We start from the raw sequence: 15,799 nt of genomic DNA on the forward strand, positions 1-15,799 counted from the left end.
CGGTAAGTGCGGAAGAATTGATTATAAATCCTACAATAAAATCAATGAAATCCAAAAAAAAATGGTTTCCCCTGTAAAGAGTCCCTAGAGTGGCTTCCGAAGAGAATCGAGTGAAATTTGAAAAAGGTTGAGATAGGTCACAGGTTTCATACATAATCGATATATTAGAGTAATAACTAAAAGTGCAAGATGTACACTTTCGGAAGGGTCCAGATCCGTCCCAGAGATAAACATTGGGATTAATAGGGAATGACGTAGCGCGTTCCCTAAAGAGATGAAAATAAAGTCTCGAAAATTCCCAAATACGTCACCGATGAGTAAAGTCGGTTCAGTAGTTTCCTCTCCATTCACCTGTGCTTCAGAAGTGCGAAAGTGCCGCCCTCTGGCGAAGAAGACATTACCCATGAAGGAGGAGAGCGAGAGAGACCGGCCTTGCCGCGCCTACAGAACCGCCGACAAGAACAGTCAACGACGACCAACAACGGCGTGGCGAGTCTGACATCTCGTTCCTCATCTCGTTTCTGATTTCGTTCCCCACCTCGTTCCACGGCCCATCTAAATTCGAACCGTGGAACTAATCGGTTCGCGGCTGATAAAGGAAACCACGTGTTGTCACCGCGCGCGCAGGCGCAGGTGAGCTGATCGAGGAGGTGCCAGGTGTGGCCCCAGCGAGATGGACGAGGAGGAGATGTGGAAGGGCTTCTACCAGAGAATAGTAGAAGAGAAGCAGCAGAAAGAAAAGGAAGGTCAGGAGAAATCGGAGCACGAGATAAGGTAATGGAGGTGGGATTTTTTTTGCGATTTTTTTTCTGACTTTTTTCCCGAGGTAGAGCGACGAGAGGTGGGAGGAGGGGAGGAGGGGCCTCCTTACGTCTTGATCGCGTACCGCGGTGTACCGAGCACCGGCTATTTATAAGTCACGCTTCAAGTGCCGGCCGACGAGTAATTCCGCGCGTGACGGGCCGCGGCGTCATCGCATTTGCATCTCGCAGGCTGAAAAGGAGCGCGGAACTTTGACGTGACTTCGCCCGAGGTGGATATTTCAGGTGTCTACAGGTGCGCGGCGATCCGATGAGTCTCTGAGATCAGCTGACTCGTTGGAGGGCTGGGATGGCGGCGCAATGACTCGGTGCAGGCTCTTCGAGTATTCGACAGGCAAAGGGGAATGAATTACCTCGACGAGAATATAAGATAAGGGGCTGATGACTCTTGATGTAAACGAGGAACGCCGGGAATACATTTCCACGTGTCGTCTCGCGCCGTTTGTTTCCGATATGATAACGGCCCGCTATGCCTGGAGCGAATTACGAGCCGATGATTGTAGAAAATCCAGTAGAACGGTAGAACGTTCGATGTGCGAGAGAAAACGGGAATTGGTATTGGCTATTTAATGTACGTACGTATCGAGCTACCGGCACATGTGCGCCGGTAACCACGTGGGGACCACGTGGTCATGACGTAACGCCGCCCGGCGGATTCTGTGTTAACCTGAAATTTGACGAAACCAGTGAAACGAAGCTCGGATTCTACTTGACTTGATTGATAAGACGCGAGAAAACTTGACGTTTATTTCTAATGTCTTAATCGATCGATAAGGATTCCACGTTGGAATCCTTATCGATGTCCAATTGGTGGATACTGTTTTTAGGACCAGAAGCTGTCAAATTGGACCCATAAGGGGATCCTTTCTGAAACATCCATCGTGATGTTATCCTTAGTGTCTATCTCGGGCAATGTAATCCTTTGTACCTCTTTAGGTCCTTGAAAAATATTAATTGAGTCCCGTTGACGGATTCCCCTCGGCTGATCGACTTTCAAGAAACAGGACCCGGAAAATCGATCCTGGGGTTTCCGGAGAGTGACGTCAAGTCGAGTTCGCGTTTTGTTTTCACCTCCAGAAATCCCATCCGCGGTTTCTCGAGTCACGCGAGCAGCGCTGCGATCGTCGAGTCGACCTCGGGACGAAAAAGGAGAGGCGATCGGTCGGCTCGCGCAGGCGCCATCCTTGTCGCAGTGTGATATCCTTCCTCGTGACGAGAAAGGAGAGCCGGGAGAAAACACGGGCGAAGTCGGCAAATAAGTGTCAACGAAGCCACATGATGGATCCCTGGTCTCGACGCGGGCTGGGAAGAGATGCGAGAATCGATCCTGGCGACAGGTGTCGTCCAGGACTCGACAGGAAGCATCCTTACCTGCTGATCGCCGCCGCCAGGATGGCGCAAAAGCCGGAAGACAGAGAAGTGACCGTGGCGAGTGGATATTGGAAGTTCGCCGCGCACAACTTCCTACGCAGCAGGTGAAGTCCATCGGAAGTTGCCGGTAAAGGAATAACTCGTCTCCGGGGATGATATCTGAAAATGAAGGACTCGATGAGAGGTCTTAATCCTGATTTACGGAATTATTTTATGAAACTTTTAACCACGCTCCAATTTGAAATTCGAGGAAGGCCATTAGATATCCGTCGCGCACAACTTCCTATGCAGTGGGCGAAGCGCACCGGAAGTTGCCGGGAAAAGGAAAAGCTCGCTCCGGGAATGTCTTAGAATGAACTCGACCGAATTACGGAATTATTTTACGAAATATTGAAGACTCTCGATTTTTTTCCCCGAGTTTTCAGCGCGACTGGTGAAATGCTTATCTCGCGATGATTAGTAATACATCTGGAGATATGACGTGCTCGCCAGTACTCGTCGGAATGTTAATTCAGATGCAATTATTTGTTTTGGTGACGGTGAGGTGAAACAGCTTCTGGAGCAATGGCGAAAATACAGGACATGGCAGTAGATTCGATCTCCCCTTGGAGACAGAAGTAGCTCTTAATACCGATCAATTATTATTCCCCGTTACTAATTAGCACGATGCATTCCTTACTTGGAACTGTTCGGGATAAAAAGCGTTCCGCTAGGGAGACACGGTATTAACGGAACTGTGCTAATAAAAATAATTGTCGAGTGGTGTAATCAAAAGGCAAGGACGGTCCAGCTGGATCCCGTGTTATTAACGCTTGGCACATGCGCCGAGGTGAAAAGTACTCTGGGAAAGTTGTCTCTCCGTTAGTCGAAGACAATACTGCGTTACAAAATGCATTATCAAAGCGCATGAGATAAAAAGTCGAGGGGGTCTCTTTGGTCCCCAATTCCGAGAGCTGCTTAATTGACCCCGAGAAGAGCCTCGGATAAAGCGAAGCGAATTAAATGAAGTTACCTCTAATCGAATCGAATGAAATTAGTTTAGCGAGTGAGGCCGGCTCTTGAGATCTCGCCTTTGAGACTAATGGATCCTTTGCTCCTTCAGGATCCAGGAGTCCGATGGAGGCTTCTTCGAGAAGCTGGGCACTCTGCTGGCCGAGCGAGTCCGCGTCCAGGAGGAGGCCGAAGGACCACTTCCTCGGAAAACCGACTCAAAGGAGGAGGAGAAGGTGGAGGATGAGCAGAGGTCCAGTGTAGGAAGCAGCGAGGATCCTGAGGACCCGACCGAAGCCATTTTGGAGACCGACAGCGACAGAGATGAGGCGGAACTCATCCTCGACACTCTGGCCGAGTCCGTAGGCTGGAACGTAAGTTTCCTCCCGCAAGAATTTATAAATCCTGATCCTTGGAGAAATTTGGAGTCCTAAATTCCCCTGCAGGAATGCCCGAGCCCTGATAAAAACTTAACACTCTTAACTAAAATTTCCAAGTCCTCTCCCTTGCAGTCGGAGTACAAATCCTCGCACGTGGTGCAAATCGAAAAAGCGATCAGCTGATCGTTAAGTGCCAGGAAGGAGAAAATACCTAGCGTGCCCTCGCTCGATCGCTCCCGATGAAGAGGTGGTCTGTTCAGGATCCATCGGCGGAAAATCGACGAGAAAATCGCGTGGGAGAGATCCGAGCGGAAATAGCTCCCGTTAAGTATTCCCACGAGGAAACGGAATGACGATCGAAGTCAAGCGTGACTTATCGCCTGAGTCTGGAATTGGACCTCTTATTTTTGCACCGTGCCCTTGCGATTTTTCCTCGTGGAGAAGCTCCTCCTGGGCCTCCCCGCGAAACCACCACTTTCCGGATCGGTCGGCCACTTAAACTCAATCCGAAAGTCGAATCGCCCGCGTGTGCGCTCTTCCGCTCGTACACGCGTGCTCTCGCGAAGCGCGAATGACGTTCGTCGGACCGTCTATTCCTGGCAGTATGGAGCTCGCCTCCGTCAAGACGCCGTCTCTACTCGTTCCCGTTTCGAGTCGTCGTTAAACAGTCTCGTAAGCGGATCGATCGCGACCGATCGGATTTTTGGAGACCCCCAGCGACCCTCCAGCGACCCGCGACGCAACCGTCACCCGGCTCGCGGCATCGCGCCTCAGTGGTCCCGGATTTCGGCGAGTTCCACTTTCCGCGAACCTCCTCGTAAGCGCCACAATTTCGTGAGGAAAAAAAAAATTCAAACAGAGGAAGGAAGCCTCCTTGGCGAGGAGTCCGTGACGCGGCCAATCGGACCGGGGATCTGGTTCACCCGAAATGTGGGTCGCCTCGTTCCGGCAACGCGCGACACTGATCTGCCTAGAATCTGGCAAAGCCCTGTATCGGTGCTCGCCAGTGGCCTCGGTTTGTCCGCGAGATCGAAATTCGACTTTTTAAGGGATTTTCGAGCCCAGGGAATTTTTTGCGCATAGTGAAACCGAGAGTCCAGTTCTTAGGATGGAGGTCGATACTCCACTTTTTAAGGGGTTTTCCAATCTAGGGAATTTGTCCAACATAGTGGAACCGAGAGTCCCGTCCCGAGGATGGTCGAGTCCGAGAGCACCGGGACAACCCCACCCGTAACGAAAGGCGACGGTCAATAAGCTAATTGTCGGCGTGTCGGCTTTCATTGAGCGCAATTGCGCGAAACGTACGCAATCGCACTTGCGCATCGTGGACTGTTTCAAACGGGATGCGACCCAGTTCGCGTCGCGACCGATCGATCGACCCCTCTATTGCCGGTCACGATAGAATTCCGATCAGCTGATCGGCTGCAGGCCATCTGCCGTTGACTCGACATGACGATTATAGTCGATGGAGTGCAGAGGACCTCGTCAGATAATGCATGGGACAGCTGGCACGCGCCAACGAACGTCCGGATTTCCGCGCTGATAACGAGACTGCTCCGCTATCGCCCTATCCCATGAGGAAAGGAGTCGCGACTTTCCTCGAAAAATGTTGTCCTCTCATCATTTCCGTAAATTCCCGGAGTTTGATTCGCTAATTCGCCGACAAGGTTTATCGGGGATCTCGTCCCGGGCTTCCCGCAATATGAGGACCCCTTATCGAAAACGCCCAGAGAAGAATCGACGCGACCCCTTTTTGACCGAATGTATTTTAAGACATCATGCGCGTCGATAGGCGCTATTTTCGCGCCGATAACTGCGGATTATTATTACATAATGGTTGCTTTGGCCGCTCGTGTAGACCACGGCTAGGACTAGGGCAAAGAGAGAGAAACTATCCTCCTAGACGCTACCGGCGCGTTAAAAGCTATGCCGACACGAGTTCCGAAAAATTTCTCTGAGATGGCAGTCGACCAACTATTTCGAGCAGGAGGTGGCGGGACGTTCGGACCCACCCGAGATACCCGAGGCGTATCGTTTTCGAGGAAAATCCTTGGGCTGTCGGGTCGCGGCCTCGTTAGCTCGTCGACTCGACTGGAGTCATCCTGTGGATTCGCTTAATTCATTTCCGTGATTTTACTTCATTCCGTCGGGTGCCTCGAGTTACTTGGTCCTCTTCGTGAACTAGTCTTCACGAGTCATGTATATCCTTTGAAAAGGACTCGTCAATTCCCCGCAAGACATTCAATCGTTGAATTTGATTCCTGCGATTTGACTCCATTCCATCAGGTGTTACCTACACCTCTTCATGGATTAATCTTCACCAGTCATGTATATCCTTTGAAAAGGACTCGTGGAGTCCCCGCAAAACATTCAATCGTTGAATTTGATCCCTGCGATTTGACTCCATTTCATCAAGTGCCTTGAGTTACTTAATCCTCTTCATGAATTAATTTTCACCAGTCTTGTATATATTTTGCAAAGGACTCGCCGCTCCGACTCGCAGATCTCATCTTCTCGTTGCGTTTTCGTCAGGTGGCCCATTTAGCGCGGGTTTTCCGCGATTTAACGAGCCTCTCGGTGGCCGATTAGCTACACGCCGCGTCCATGAATTATCGATAGGGAGGGTCGCGGCCATCGAGCAAGTTCATCGCTGTCAAAGCAACTCGAGCCGCGTCAGTCTGGCGCTTTGCCCGGCGCGGGCCGGCTTCGTCGAAAGCGCGGCCAAAGCGCAAACGGCGAAACGACGCGATTAAGACAGCAGTCAATGTTGCACCCGAGACCAGCCAAGAAATCGTTTCCATGCGCCGGCAATGGTGATCCCGACCGCGCGTTTCGTGTCGACAGAGAGCGAAGAAGCGAGATGGCCGCGAACGGGTATCTCCAGCCCGTTGAGTAACGCGACGAGGAAAGTGGCGAGGAAATTCCGAGATACTTGGGGAATCCGCCAGTAACCAAGATATAAAGCCATGGTGGTGCACGGGGCACTGGGTAGGGACACCTGGTACCCGAAGAGGAACGTCTTCAGGGGTGTCTCCAAAGCCGAGCTCGACAGGAGAACCGACGCCCTTCTTCGGGGCATGACGGTGAGTCGGAGCCGAGTTCTCCGAATCTACTCGAGTTCAACCTCTGGTGGACCTAGAAATAGATGCAAAGATTCATCAGGGATGAACGTGACATCGATAAACACGATTGGGTTTGATAACTAAAACTCTACCTCGGAGAGTGTGGGGACGATTAGCTCTCTAGGACCTCTCCTTCCTGGTATTTTAATTTTCTGATTAATCCGGGTGCCATGCCAAGTGCCGGGGAATTTAGTCCTCGTTAAAGAGAGTACCTGGAACGGTATAGTGATATGTTTGTGTGATATGGCGATTGACTTAGCGCATTCAATGGACCCTTTGCCTGCAGATCGAGAAGCTGTACTCCTCTCTCGTCTACCTGACGCAGCATCAGATCGGATATGACGTCTCCAACGAGTGCGGCGAGGAGGCACTTCTAGATTATTTGCAGCGAGCTTTCAAGATCGACGACGAAACGCAAGCTCAAGCCCTGGAGGAAGCCCGCGCCATGGAGGTGAGTCGGAATTTAACTCAGGATTAACCCTTTCGGCATGACCCTTGCATCTTCTACATCTACATGCATTCTGAAACTGCATCCAGTGACGTCGTCGTTATCAACGCATATGGTACACGTGGAAGCGGACTTTTTGCCCCACTGAGATCACTTACTGTTTGATATCTCGGTCATGAAAGGGAAAAAGTGTTCGCAGAATCTCTTTACTCTCAAATCGCAGATTGCGTCCGTCGGGGCAAAGTGCAGCTCTGATTATCCAGGTCGTAAAGCGAGGACTCTAAACAATGGCCAACACTTTCCTTCGCGATTTTCTCCCGGCTTTCGAGCAACGTTTGAACTGTATTCCCTCTCTGTGCAACATTGTTGCTGTACTAGGCAACGTTTCGTTCCTCTCCAGGGATACAGACTCGCGATTGTTCCAGGGTCGCCTTCACCTATTTTCCCGGATTTCCTCGAAGCTCTTTCTCGCCTTTCGACTCGCTCCTCGCGGACTCTTTCGTTAGCACCCGACTTTTGCATATCCGTCACCGAGCGGTCATTGTTTCATTAACGAATGGGCATATTAGGCAAAAAAGTTCCCACGTTCCATTGTCTACGATGCGCGATTGCATGCGTCGTCCTGAACGTCGACGAAGAGCGGAAACCTACGCCTAGATAGTTACTAAACCTTCCTCAACGAGTCGCTTTAGCTCGCAAATTAGTTCCAATCTAACCGATCGGACTAACGACGACTAAAGGTTAAGTCGGAGCTGATCTCCAATATTTTTAATCATGCGCTCGCCTTATCGCTGGACATTCGATACTCTCTAAACGCGTTTGACGGTCTCGATATGCAGGCACCGGAGTTGCACCTCGGCGTGGAGGTGATAGAAGCCAAAGAGCTCGTATCCAAAGACGCGAATGGTAAAAGCGATCCATTCTGCGCCCTCTACCTCGAGTCTTCACCAACTAGACGCTACAACACTGCCGTAAAAACGTCGACGCTCAGTCCAGTCTGGGAAGAGCACTTTGAACTGTGAGTATCGGAATTATTTTCCACCTTCTATATTTTACACATGGTAAAAATTATACGTCGAACTTCTGTTCAACTCTCAGGCCACTGGAAGACCCTGAGAACGACACTCTCACTCTCGAAGTCTGGTAAGCATGACAAGCAAAGTACTTGTAAACTGTACACGCGATTTATAAGTAATTGTTATAAATTATGCGTACTATTCAGGGACTTCGACGCCGCAGAGACGGTCCCAGAGAAGATCAACAAAGTGAAGGATGTAAAAGGTGTCCGCGGTTTGGTGAAGCTCGCGAAAGAGATAGCCGTGACAGCCACCACGGGAAGCCATGATAACGAGTTCATAGGTCGAGCCCGGATAGCCCTGAAGGTACTCTACTTCGGTTAATAGACGTTCCCAGTGATGCCGATGTTTCTACATTTTACGCTTCCTGGCAGGACATCCCAGTAGCAGGACACACGACGTGGTATCCCTTGGAGAAGAAGAACAAATCCAAGCGTCGAGGTGTCGTTCGCGTAAGGTTGGCCTTCAGCGCCGAGCACAATGCCCAGGTCGCCGTCCAGGAGCACAGACACTTGCTGAGGATATTGCTGCTGCACGAGCTGGAGTCAAGCAAGATCGAGAAATATTGCTGGAACGGTCGTTGGTCAGGTCCCGCCGAGGCGCTAATCCTTCGACACGTCGCCCAGCGTGGGATTCCGACGAGGAATGTCTCTTTAGCCAGGTGGATTGAATTCTCCAACGTGCACCAGGAGCATCCCTTGAGTTTCACGCTCTTCGAGGAGCTGGCCCTGGAGACGGTCAGGCCTCTGGAGAACGGGCTCTACTCCAAGGACGAGACCAGGCTCTACTGGGAGGCGTCGAAAAAGCTGCTCTACTCGTGCTTGAACTGTCTGCGGAAGATCAGGAGGCTGGCCCTTGGAGACAGGAACGTGACGAATCAGCTGGCTGCGATCCTGGGGTGCGTCCTTTCATCTGGGAATTAATTAGATGGATCAATCGGCTTCTCTTTGGGCATCTTGAAATTATTCAAACCATTATAGGATCCTGTCATCCGTGTCTTCGGTAAAAGTCCCAGAAGACGTCGACCTGTTCCCCTCGAAGATGTACACCTGGTTGCCGGAGGACCCTGAAGAGTCGAGGCTGGACGTTTTCCAGGCATTAGAGGCTACCGTCGTCCAAGGCGGAGTGGAATGGTACAACTTGCTTCGCCTCCTGATTCGCATTCCATGATTCTTGAAGACTTCCCGGAATGTACGTTAATTTTTTTTCCTACACGGTTTCGATAGGTACGACCATATCATCCACAACAACTTGCCAGAGGACGGCTCAGACGAGCAGGCGTTGAAGACCCAGATCAAAGTCATTCAGCTCATCAGGGCGGACCTGCAACGAGCGATGGAATTCTATGACAAGCTGTTCCTGAAGTGAGTTACCTGGTCGTCAGGGTATCCGAGAGGTCAGGCTTCCTCCTATATATACAAGTTGCGTCGAATTTCAGGAAGATCAATTTCCCTTACGCGAGGACCCTGTACCTGATGTATGAGAAAAGAATCAGCGACATGTGTGCCATCGTCGTTGAGGACGTTTGTGCCAGGGTGAAGCGCATCGAGATAGACAGTGAAGAAGATGCCGAACTTTCCTTGGGCACCACCCTGTTTGAACTCTACCTCACTCTCCAAAGATACGCGATGTAAGGAGACGTTCTTGATATCCGTAACATACCTAGGATGTCAACCTTTGTGACTAAATTGTGAGACCATTGATAACAGGCTGGGTCAACATATGTGGGCCGCTGGCCTCGACTCGACGAAGATCCACAACTACCACGAGTGGTTCAGAGCTGGAGTTGCTCATTGGCTCGACATAGCCGTTTACAAGGCACTCAAGCGAATCGACAGAGCCGTCGACTTCGACACTTTGCAGCCCGTTGACTCCAGTGTGAGGTACAGCTCGAGTGCCGTCGATACCCTGACGATCTTCTACCAGATTAAGGTCTTCTGGACCCAGCTGGCCTGGCCGGACGTGGAAGGGTCCTACACCTTCATCGCCAAGATCATTGACGTGAGTCTTTCACAATCTAGTACGACCAGGATTTAATATTCATTATTCTCTACGCGGAACCCTGATGACCTCGTGAAACGCATGAACGATTTCCAACAGGACATCTGCAAGTGCTCCATGGCGTATGCAGACAAGATGGCGATAAAGGCGGAAAAGACGACGACCTTGGAGCAGGAGGCGGAGAACAATGGTAGCGTGTACGAGAAAAAGTTCCAGGTGTCCAATGCTTGGTGCTACGCCATCAACAACATCGATTATATAAGGACGTCCATCGGACCCTTGGCAAACGACTTGGGCTTCCAGGACATCGTCGACACCCTCTGCGAGGACAAGACCCAGCAAGAAGCGGAGAGGTGTCAGCAGACTTTGCAGCTCATCATCGATTGCGCCACCGATACCGTCAAGAACAGGATTGTGGAACTGTTGGAGGAGGTGGCCAGCAAAATGGCACCGGCTATGAGGAGGTGAGGACTCGTACCTCGACCGGGTCCAGACTTTTCAGCGAATCGTTGACCTTGATTTTGTGGTGCTTGTTGAAAGGTACCTCATCGAGGGGGCCGAGTTGATAGACACGACGAGCAACGCGATGGACCGGTTGCTTCAGTACCTAGACTCGAATCTGTCCACCTTGCATGACAACCTCAACGAGGACAACTTTGAGCGCATCCTGATGGTCACTTGGGAGATCATGTCGGCGACGCTCTACCAGCTGGTCCATGACAATTTGGAGGTTGGTGAGATTTCTCGATCAAGGGGATGAATTCACGACTGGGTGCTCAGGAGCAACCTCGGCTTATGTGCAGAAAAGGAGGCCTCCATCATTTTACTCCAACCTGCACCGCACCCTGCACACGCTCATTCGGTTCTTCAACCTGGGAGCTGACGAGACGGCGAACGTCCAAGTGCTGGAGAAGATCGAGCGGCTGCTGAAACTTCATGGATTAGAGACTGCGGAACTGATCCATCGGTACAATAAGGAACGATTAGAGGAGCAGAAGAACCTGGAGGACTCCAGTTTTGGGCAACTCACTGTCAAGGCGAGGTTCCTGGACAACTCCCTCAACGTCCAGATCCTCAACGCCAGGAACCTCCGTGCGATGGACAGTAATGGTAAGTCTGGAAGTGCCTGGCGGGGGCCAAATCCTGGCAGTTGGGAAAATCGGTCTGGGAAAGTCGAAGATAAATCCAGGCAAAGTGTGGGGTACGATGAGCGATTCGTTCGGACGTTCCGCAATTTCCAAAGGGGTGTCTGTCGGTTTTTCGGGTGTTTTCTTTTTTGTTTTCCAGCGAGGGATCAATGTTCCAAATGGTCGGCCTGTGTTTTGACAAGCCGGGGCTGTGGACGTTCGGTCTTTTGGGCGTTCGGTGTGTTGATCCAGTCGGCAAGGGGATGAAAACTGAAAAATATAAAAGCTATGGAGCCACCGAGGCTGGCGGTAGAGATACGCGAACCACTGTGTGGATCTTCTGCTTTGGGAAACTGTATGTTTGTCTCTTTTTCGATTTTGTAGGCGCTTTTATAGGCAAGCTGTCGACTCTTGAGCGCAAACTGCACTCGAAGTCTAAACAAAGACTGACAAGAGAGGGGACGACAAGTACGTAGCAGATGCGCAAACCGTTACGTTGCACCTCATCGCTGCACCCATGTCGCGTTGTTATTGCCTGTTCAAAGTAAATTTAGCCTAGCGGGGCTGCATGGGCCCGGAAACTCGTAACCCAAAAGTCGCATCTCGCCTAGAGTAGTCCGATCAGCGAAAGGGTTAATTTCGCCATCGTGCATGCAGCGTTTCGCACTGGGTCTCCACAACTCCCATCGTGGTCCAAAGCGGAAGCTGAGTTTAAATTACGCCGCTATCGTTACAGGAAAATGCGATCCCTACGTGAAGGTGCGGATACTTCCTGAAGAGAAGTTCCCTCAGACCAAGGCCATCAAGACCCACGTGCAGAAGGAGACCCTCTTCCCCCTATTCGATGAAACGTTCAACATGTGAGTGTAACTTTATCCCACATAAATTTCTTAAAGAAATTTTCGAAAGCGTGACCTTTACCTTCCAGTCCTCTGACCACGGAGCAGAGAGAAACGGAGGACGCCATATTGTCGTTCGAGGTGAAGGACAAAGACTTCTTGAAAACCAGATTCATAGCGGAAGCGTTCATGTCATTCGAAGAGATCCCTGTTTCCAATCACGAAGAAGGCATCGAGTCCATTGAGCAGGTTCATCTTATCCTGTCTCGTCCAATGAATAGGAGTGAGTTATTTTGCGACTAGTCGTCCACTGTTCGAATATTTATTTCCATTAATTTCTCCATCAGGTTCGGATGCCATTCGAGCTCTGGAACACAGAAAAGGAGACAATCAGGCTGTGGACTTTGTATCGAAACTCAATAGCAAAGCCAATTCGAGATAATTGCGCTGCCGATAATATGTACCTCCATGAAGGTTTCCTTCGTCCATGATGTCGATCACTTACGATTATTTTTTTATACGTACCTACAAAATGAAATAGTGGGACGCGAGATGCGTCCACAGCTTTTAGAATAAACTATGTTAAGCCGATGGCAAAAGTCTTCCCCTTAAAGGAGTAAGGCTGCCCCATAAAAAATCCGCATTTTAATTACAGATAAAAATTTTGATGATATCGAACCATTATCCTCGATTTAAATTTTTAATCGCCTTTTTTAAACGATTGTACATGACGCTTACGCATTACCTTGACCAAAGGCAATACTCTCTTATCATACGCGTTTCGAAATTGAAGTAATTTCTTAACGTGAAGATTTTCTTACGTATACGCATTGTAAATACCTCTCGATTATACTATTTATACAAGTCCCGAGAATAAAATAAAACATTTTAAGAAAAAATTCTGTGAATTCTTATAGCACAACCTGTTTCAACGCTACTTGTAAGTCGATGCTGTTCATAGAACAGAATGAACCATTGCTACGCTGTCTAGGCGCTTGTATTAATGCATTTGGTCCAAACTACCGAGTTTTTTTTATTGCGAATAAAATAAATAAGGTAAGTGAAGGGCGATTGCTTACGGGCAGGATCGTTCGATCGCATCCTGTGCTGCCCTCTGGTTTATAAAGTCAAATGGAGCGTCACGAGTGTTCTTCCCTTACCATCAAAAGCGAGCAGTGTCGGTAAGCGTAGGTAAGCCACCACCGTCAACTGCCGCATGGTATTACCATCACGAGTACGTGAGCCGCCAACAGCGACTGGTAGATGGTACCGCCATCGCGAGTGCGCAAGCTCCTATCAGAAATTCGTTGCGCCGCCCTTGGGGGCAAAAAACGGTGAAAGCTAACGTACGAAACCAGAGGGCAGCACAGGATACGACCACACGTTCTTGCCCGTGAGCAATCTCCCAACTCATCTCTGGTAATTATAGTCACTGCAAATCGTACACCAGTAACCGACACGCCGGTAACGCCTTGACAGTTCTGCTGCTCGCTGCCAGATGGTGCTAGACTCTCCGCGCCAGCGTCGCCAATATCGCATGTGAAGACGACTTCGGAACCTTCGTGCGATCCGAAGCGTTTAGAGAACGGAACAGCGGAAGAATGGGATAACGGCAGCAGCAGGAAACGCCGACAAATAAATAGCACTATCCGCTTCAATAGGTACGTCGTCATTAAAATAACCCTTTTATTTTCACTCACGCCGTTCCGTGAACCTCGTTCCGTTCCGAAGTCCACATCCCATTCCTACATGGAACCCCACCATATACACCCACAAGCACTCTTATTTCGGCATCCAAGTACTTTTCCACAATTTTTCGTATATATCAACCTAAGTAAGGCTGGAGGGTGACGTTCGACACTTACTCGTTTCCCAAATTCGCGAAGCGTGGGCGTCTCTTCGTTTCGAGACACCTGGCCGAGGGAAGGAGGAGGTCCCTTCCACCCACAGCTCGCATGATTCGTATCGGTTTTACCGATCGCGCACGGTGACTCACAAAGGGACAATAAAAATCGGAACGTCGCTCGGGATGCGGCGATCGTAGTAACAATACGTAATTACTGGGACCGCCGATCGATAATATGGCATCGTGTAAATGACTGGCGATGACGCTTTTGTACTCTACGATTGAAAACGCACCGGCGCGGCGCAATATCGCGAACAACGGGCGTTCGCCTCTCCAATGTAGGTTCGATAGGATTTTAAATGAAAGCCCCCCCGTGAGTTTTCATGAAAATTGACGGGGGAGGGGGACAGGGGCGAAGGAAAAGTCCGGTCACCACGTGCGAGCCTCGAATTATAGGCCATTAATCGCCGCCGGTGCTTGCCTGGATAATTTCTCGGCGAATCTCCGTGTCCGTTTTTTTTCGTCCCATCTGCGCCCGTAAAACCGGCGCCATCTTGGATTTACCAGTCGCGGAGGAAGCGTCACTTCTCGCCGCTTTAAACTAACGAAAGGACCTACCGGTAATCACCGGCGTTTCCTGCTCGAATTTAATCCCACGGCGAGGAAGTTCCCGTCTCCGGGCGGAGAAGCTGCGTTGGTAGATGCGCTACGTGCGCGTTCGAAAGGACGCGCAGAAAGGCCCGGGGGAATCCAAGATGGCCGCCGGCCCGCTGGTGCGCGCGCACGCGCGCGGACCCTGAGCCCCGGATCGAGTGCGCAGGCACGATCGTAAGTCCGATTTAATGCCGATTTATAGCGCCGTCCTCGGGCCCAGGAGGCCCGTGTCTGCGAACGGACGCATCGAATGGCGTCGAATGGCGTCCCGCCGCGCACAACGCCGTAAGAGCGTCGACCGGCCTCCGGTCACGTCCCTCGCGAATCGCGCCGTCCGACCAACCTTTTACCCCCGAAAGAGCACGGCCCCTCGGCGCGTGACGGCGGTCAAAGTCACGGGATGAGAGCCATTTATGCCCCGTATGTCGCGAGACGTAATGCGGCCATCGAAACGAGGAAAGGGAACGTTCAAGGACGCCATTCGGGGCATCTTCCGGCGCGACGCGCGCGGCGTCAGCGCCGCCATGACAGTTTTGTGAGTCCGACCTCGCGCGGTATCCGGCTTAAAATGTCGACTTAATTCTTGGTAATATATAGGAATATATATATTATTAATATATATATATATATATACACTGACATGTAATATATCGACATCGTACACGTTTCAGCCGAGGAGTTCTGGAAAATGGGGCGCAGCTTATTTCGTGAGTGTTGCCCGGCGATAAAGAATAACGCCGCGCTTGATATACGACCGGCGGTAATGGCGCATTTTAGGGTGATTGCTCGAGGTCCTAATCGGCCCGAGATTTTTCCCGAGGCTTGCGTCAGGTATCCGGCCGTATCGAGTAGGGAGAAGAGCGCGGATTCCGGAGCGGCTTATCCTCCGGACGGGCCGCGTCCGCGCTCGGACCCATCTTAAGAGGATCCTTTCCTCGGACTCGGAATATCTGGTTACCGAAGGCGGAATTTCGGCTGCTCCAGAAACGATAATCCCCTCGGTATTTCCTCCAGAGTGGAGAGGATTATCTCCTCCCCCCGCGGAGGCTGCAGAGGACGACGTCGACGCGGTGGCCACGATTTGCTCGACGCTCTCTCAGACCGAACGATAAGAATCCACTCAG

The 15,799-nt window shown here is 50.8% G+C and overlaps 1 protein-coding gene across 6 annotated transcripts; it reads left to right on the forward strand.

Annotated features, from left to right (window-relative positions):
* The first annotated feature begins 430 nt into the window (after window positions 1-430).
* On the forward strand, window positions 431-13,074 carry LOC105701267 (protein unc-13 homolog 4B). 6 transcript variants are annotated; one of them, XM_012427872.2, is made up of 18 exons: window positions 431-774; window positions 3,295-3,556; window positions 6,971-7,135; window positions 7,972-8,150; window positions 8,231-8,275; window positions 8,355-8,514; window positions 8,583-9,106; window positions 9,189-9,341; window positions 9,435-9,572; window positions 9,647-9,838; window positions 9,918-10,209; window positions 10,309-10,673; window positions 10,750-10,939; window positions 11,013-11,319; window positions 11,721-11,804; window positions 12,073-12,196; window positions 12,265-12,458; window positions 12,523-13,074. In XM_012427872.2, the coding sequence occupies exons 1-18, from the start codon at window positions 674-676 to the stop codon at window positions 12,615-12,617; spliced, it is 3,570 nt and encodes a 1,189-aa protein (XP_012283295.1). In that variant the 5' UTR covers window positions 431-673; the 3' UTR covers window positions 12,618-13,074. The 6 variants fall into 6 exon arrangements, with proteins under 6 accessions (XP_012283295.1, XP_012283293.1, XP_012283294.1 ...); XM_012427870.1 differs by lacking the exon at window positions 431-774 and adding an exon at window positions 1,238-2,296; XM_012427873.1 differs by lacking the exons at window positions 431-774; window positions 3,295-3,556 and adding exons at window positions 4,175-4,379; window positions 6,407-6,645.
* The last annotated feature ends 2,725 nt before the right edge of the window (window positions 13,075-15,799 follow it).

This window comes from Orussus abietinus, unplaced genomic scaffold, assembly GCF_000612105.2.
Source record: "Orussus abietinus isolate OABI.00-Male unplaced genomic scaffold, Oabi_2.0 scaffold5, whole genome shotgun sequence".
NCBI lineage: Eukaryota > Metazoa > Arthropoda > Insecta > Hymenoptera > Orussidae > Orussus > Orussus abietinus.

Bases quoted from the DNA above. Each gene is read 5' to 3' on its own strand.
- LOC105701267 (XM_012427870.1), top strand. From the start codon at position 2,097: ATGATGGATCCCTGGTCTCGACGCGGGCTGGGAAGAGATGCGAGAATC. The intron at 8,276-8,354 runs GTAAGCATGACA...CGTACTATTCAG, and splicing joins ACTCTCACTCTCGAAGTCTG to GGACTTCGACGCCGCAGAGA. The intron at 11,320-11,720 runs GTAAGTCTGGAA...TCGATTTTGTAG, and splicing joins CCGTGCGATGGACAGTAATG to GCGCTTTTATAGGCAAGCTG.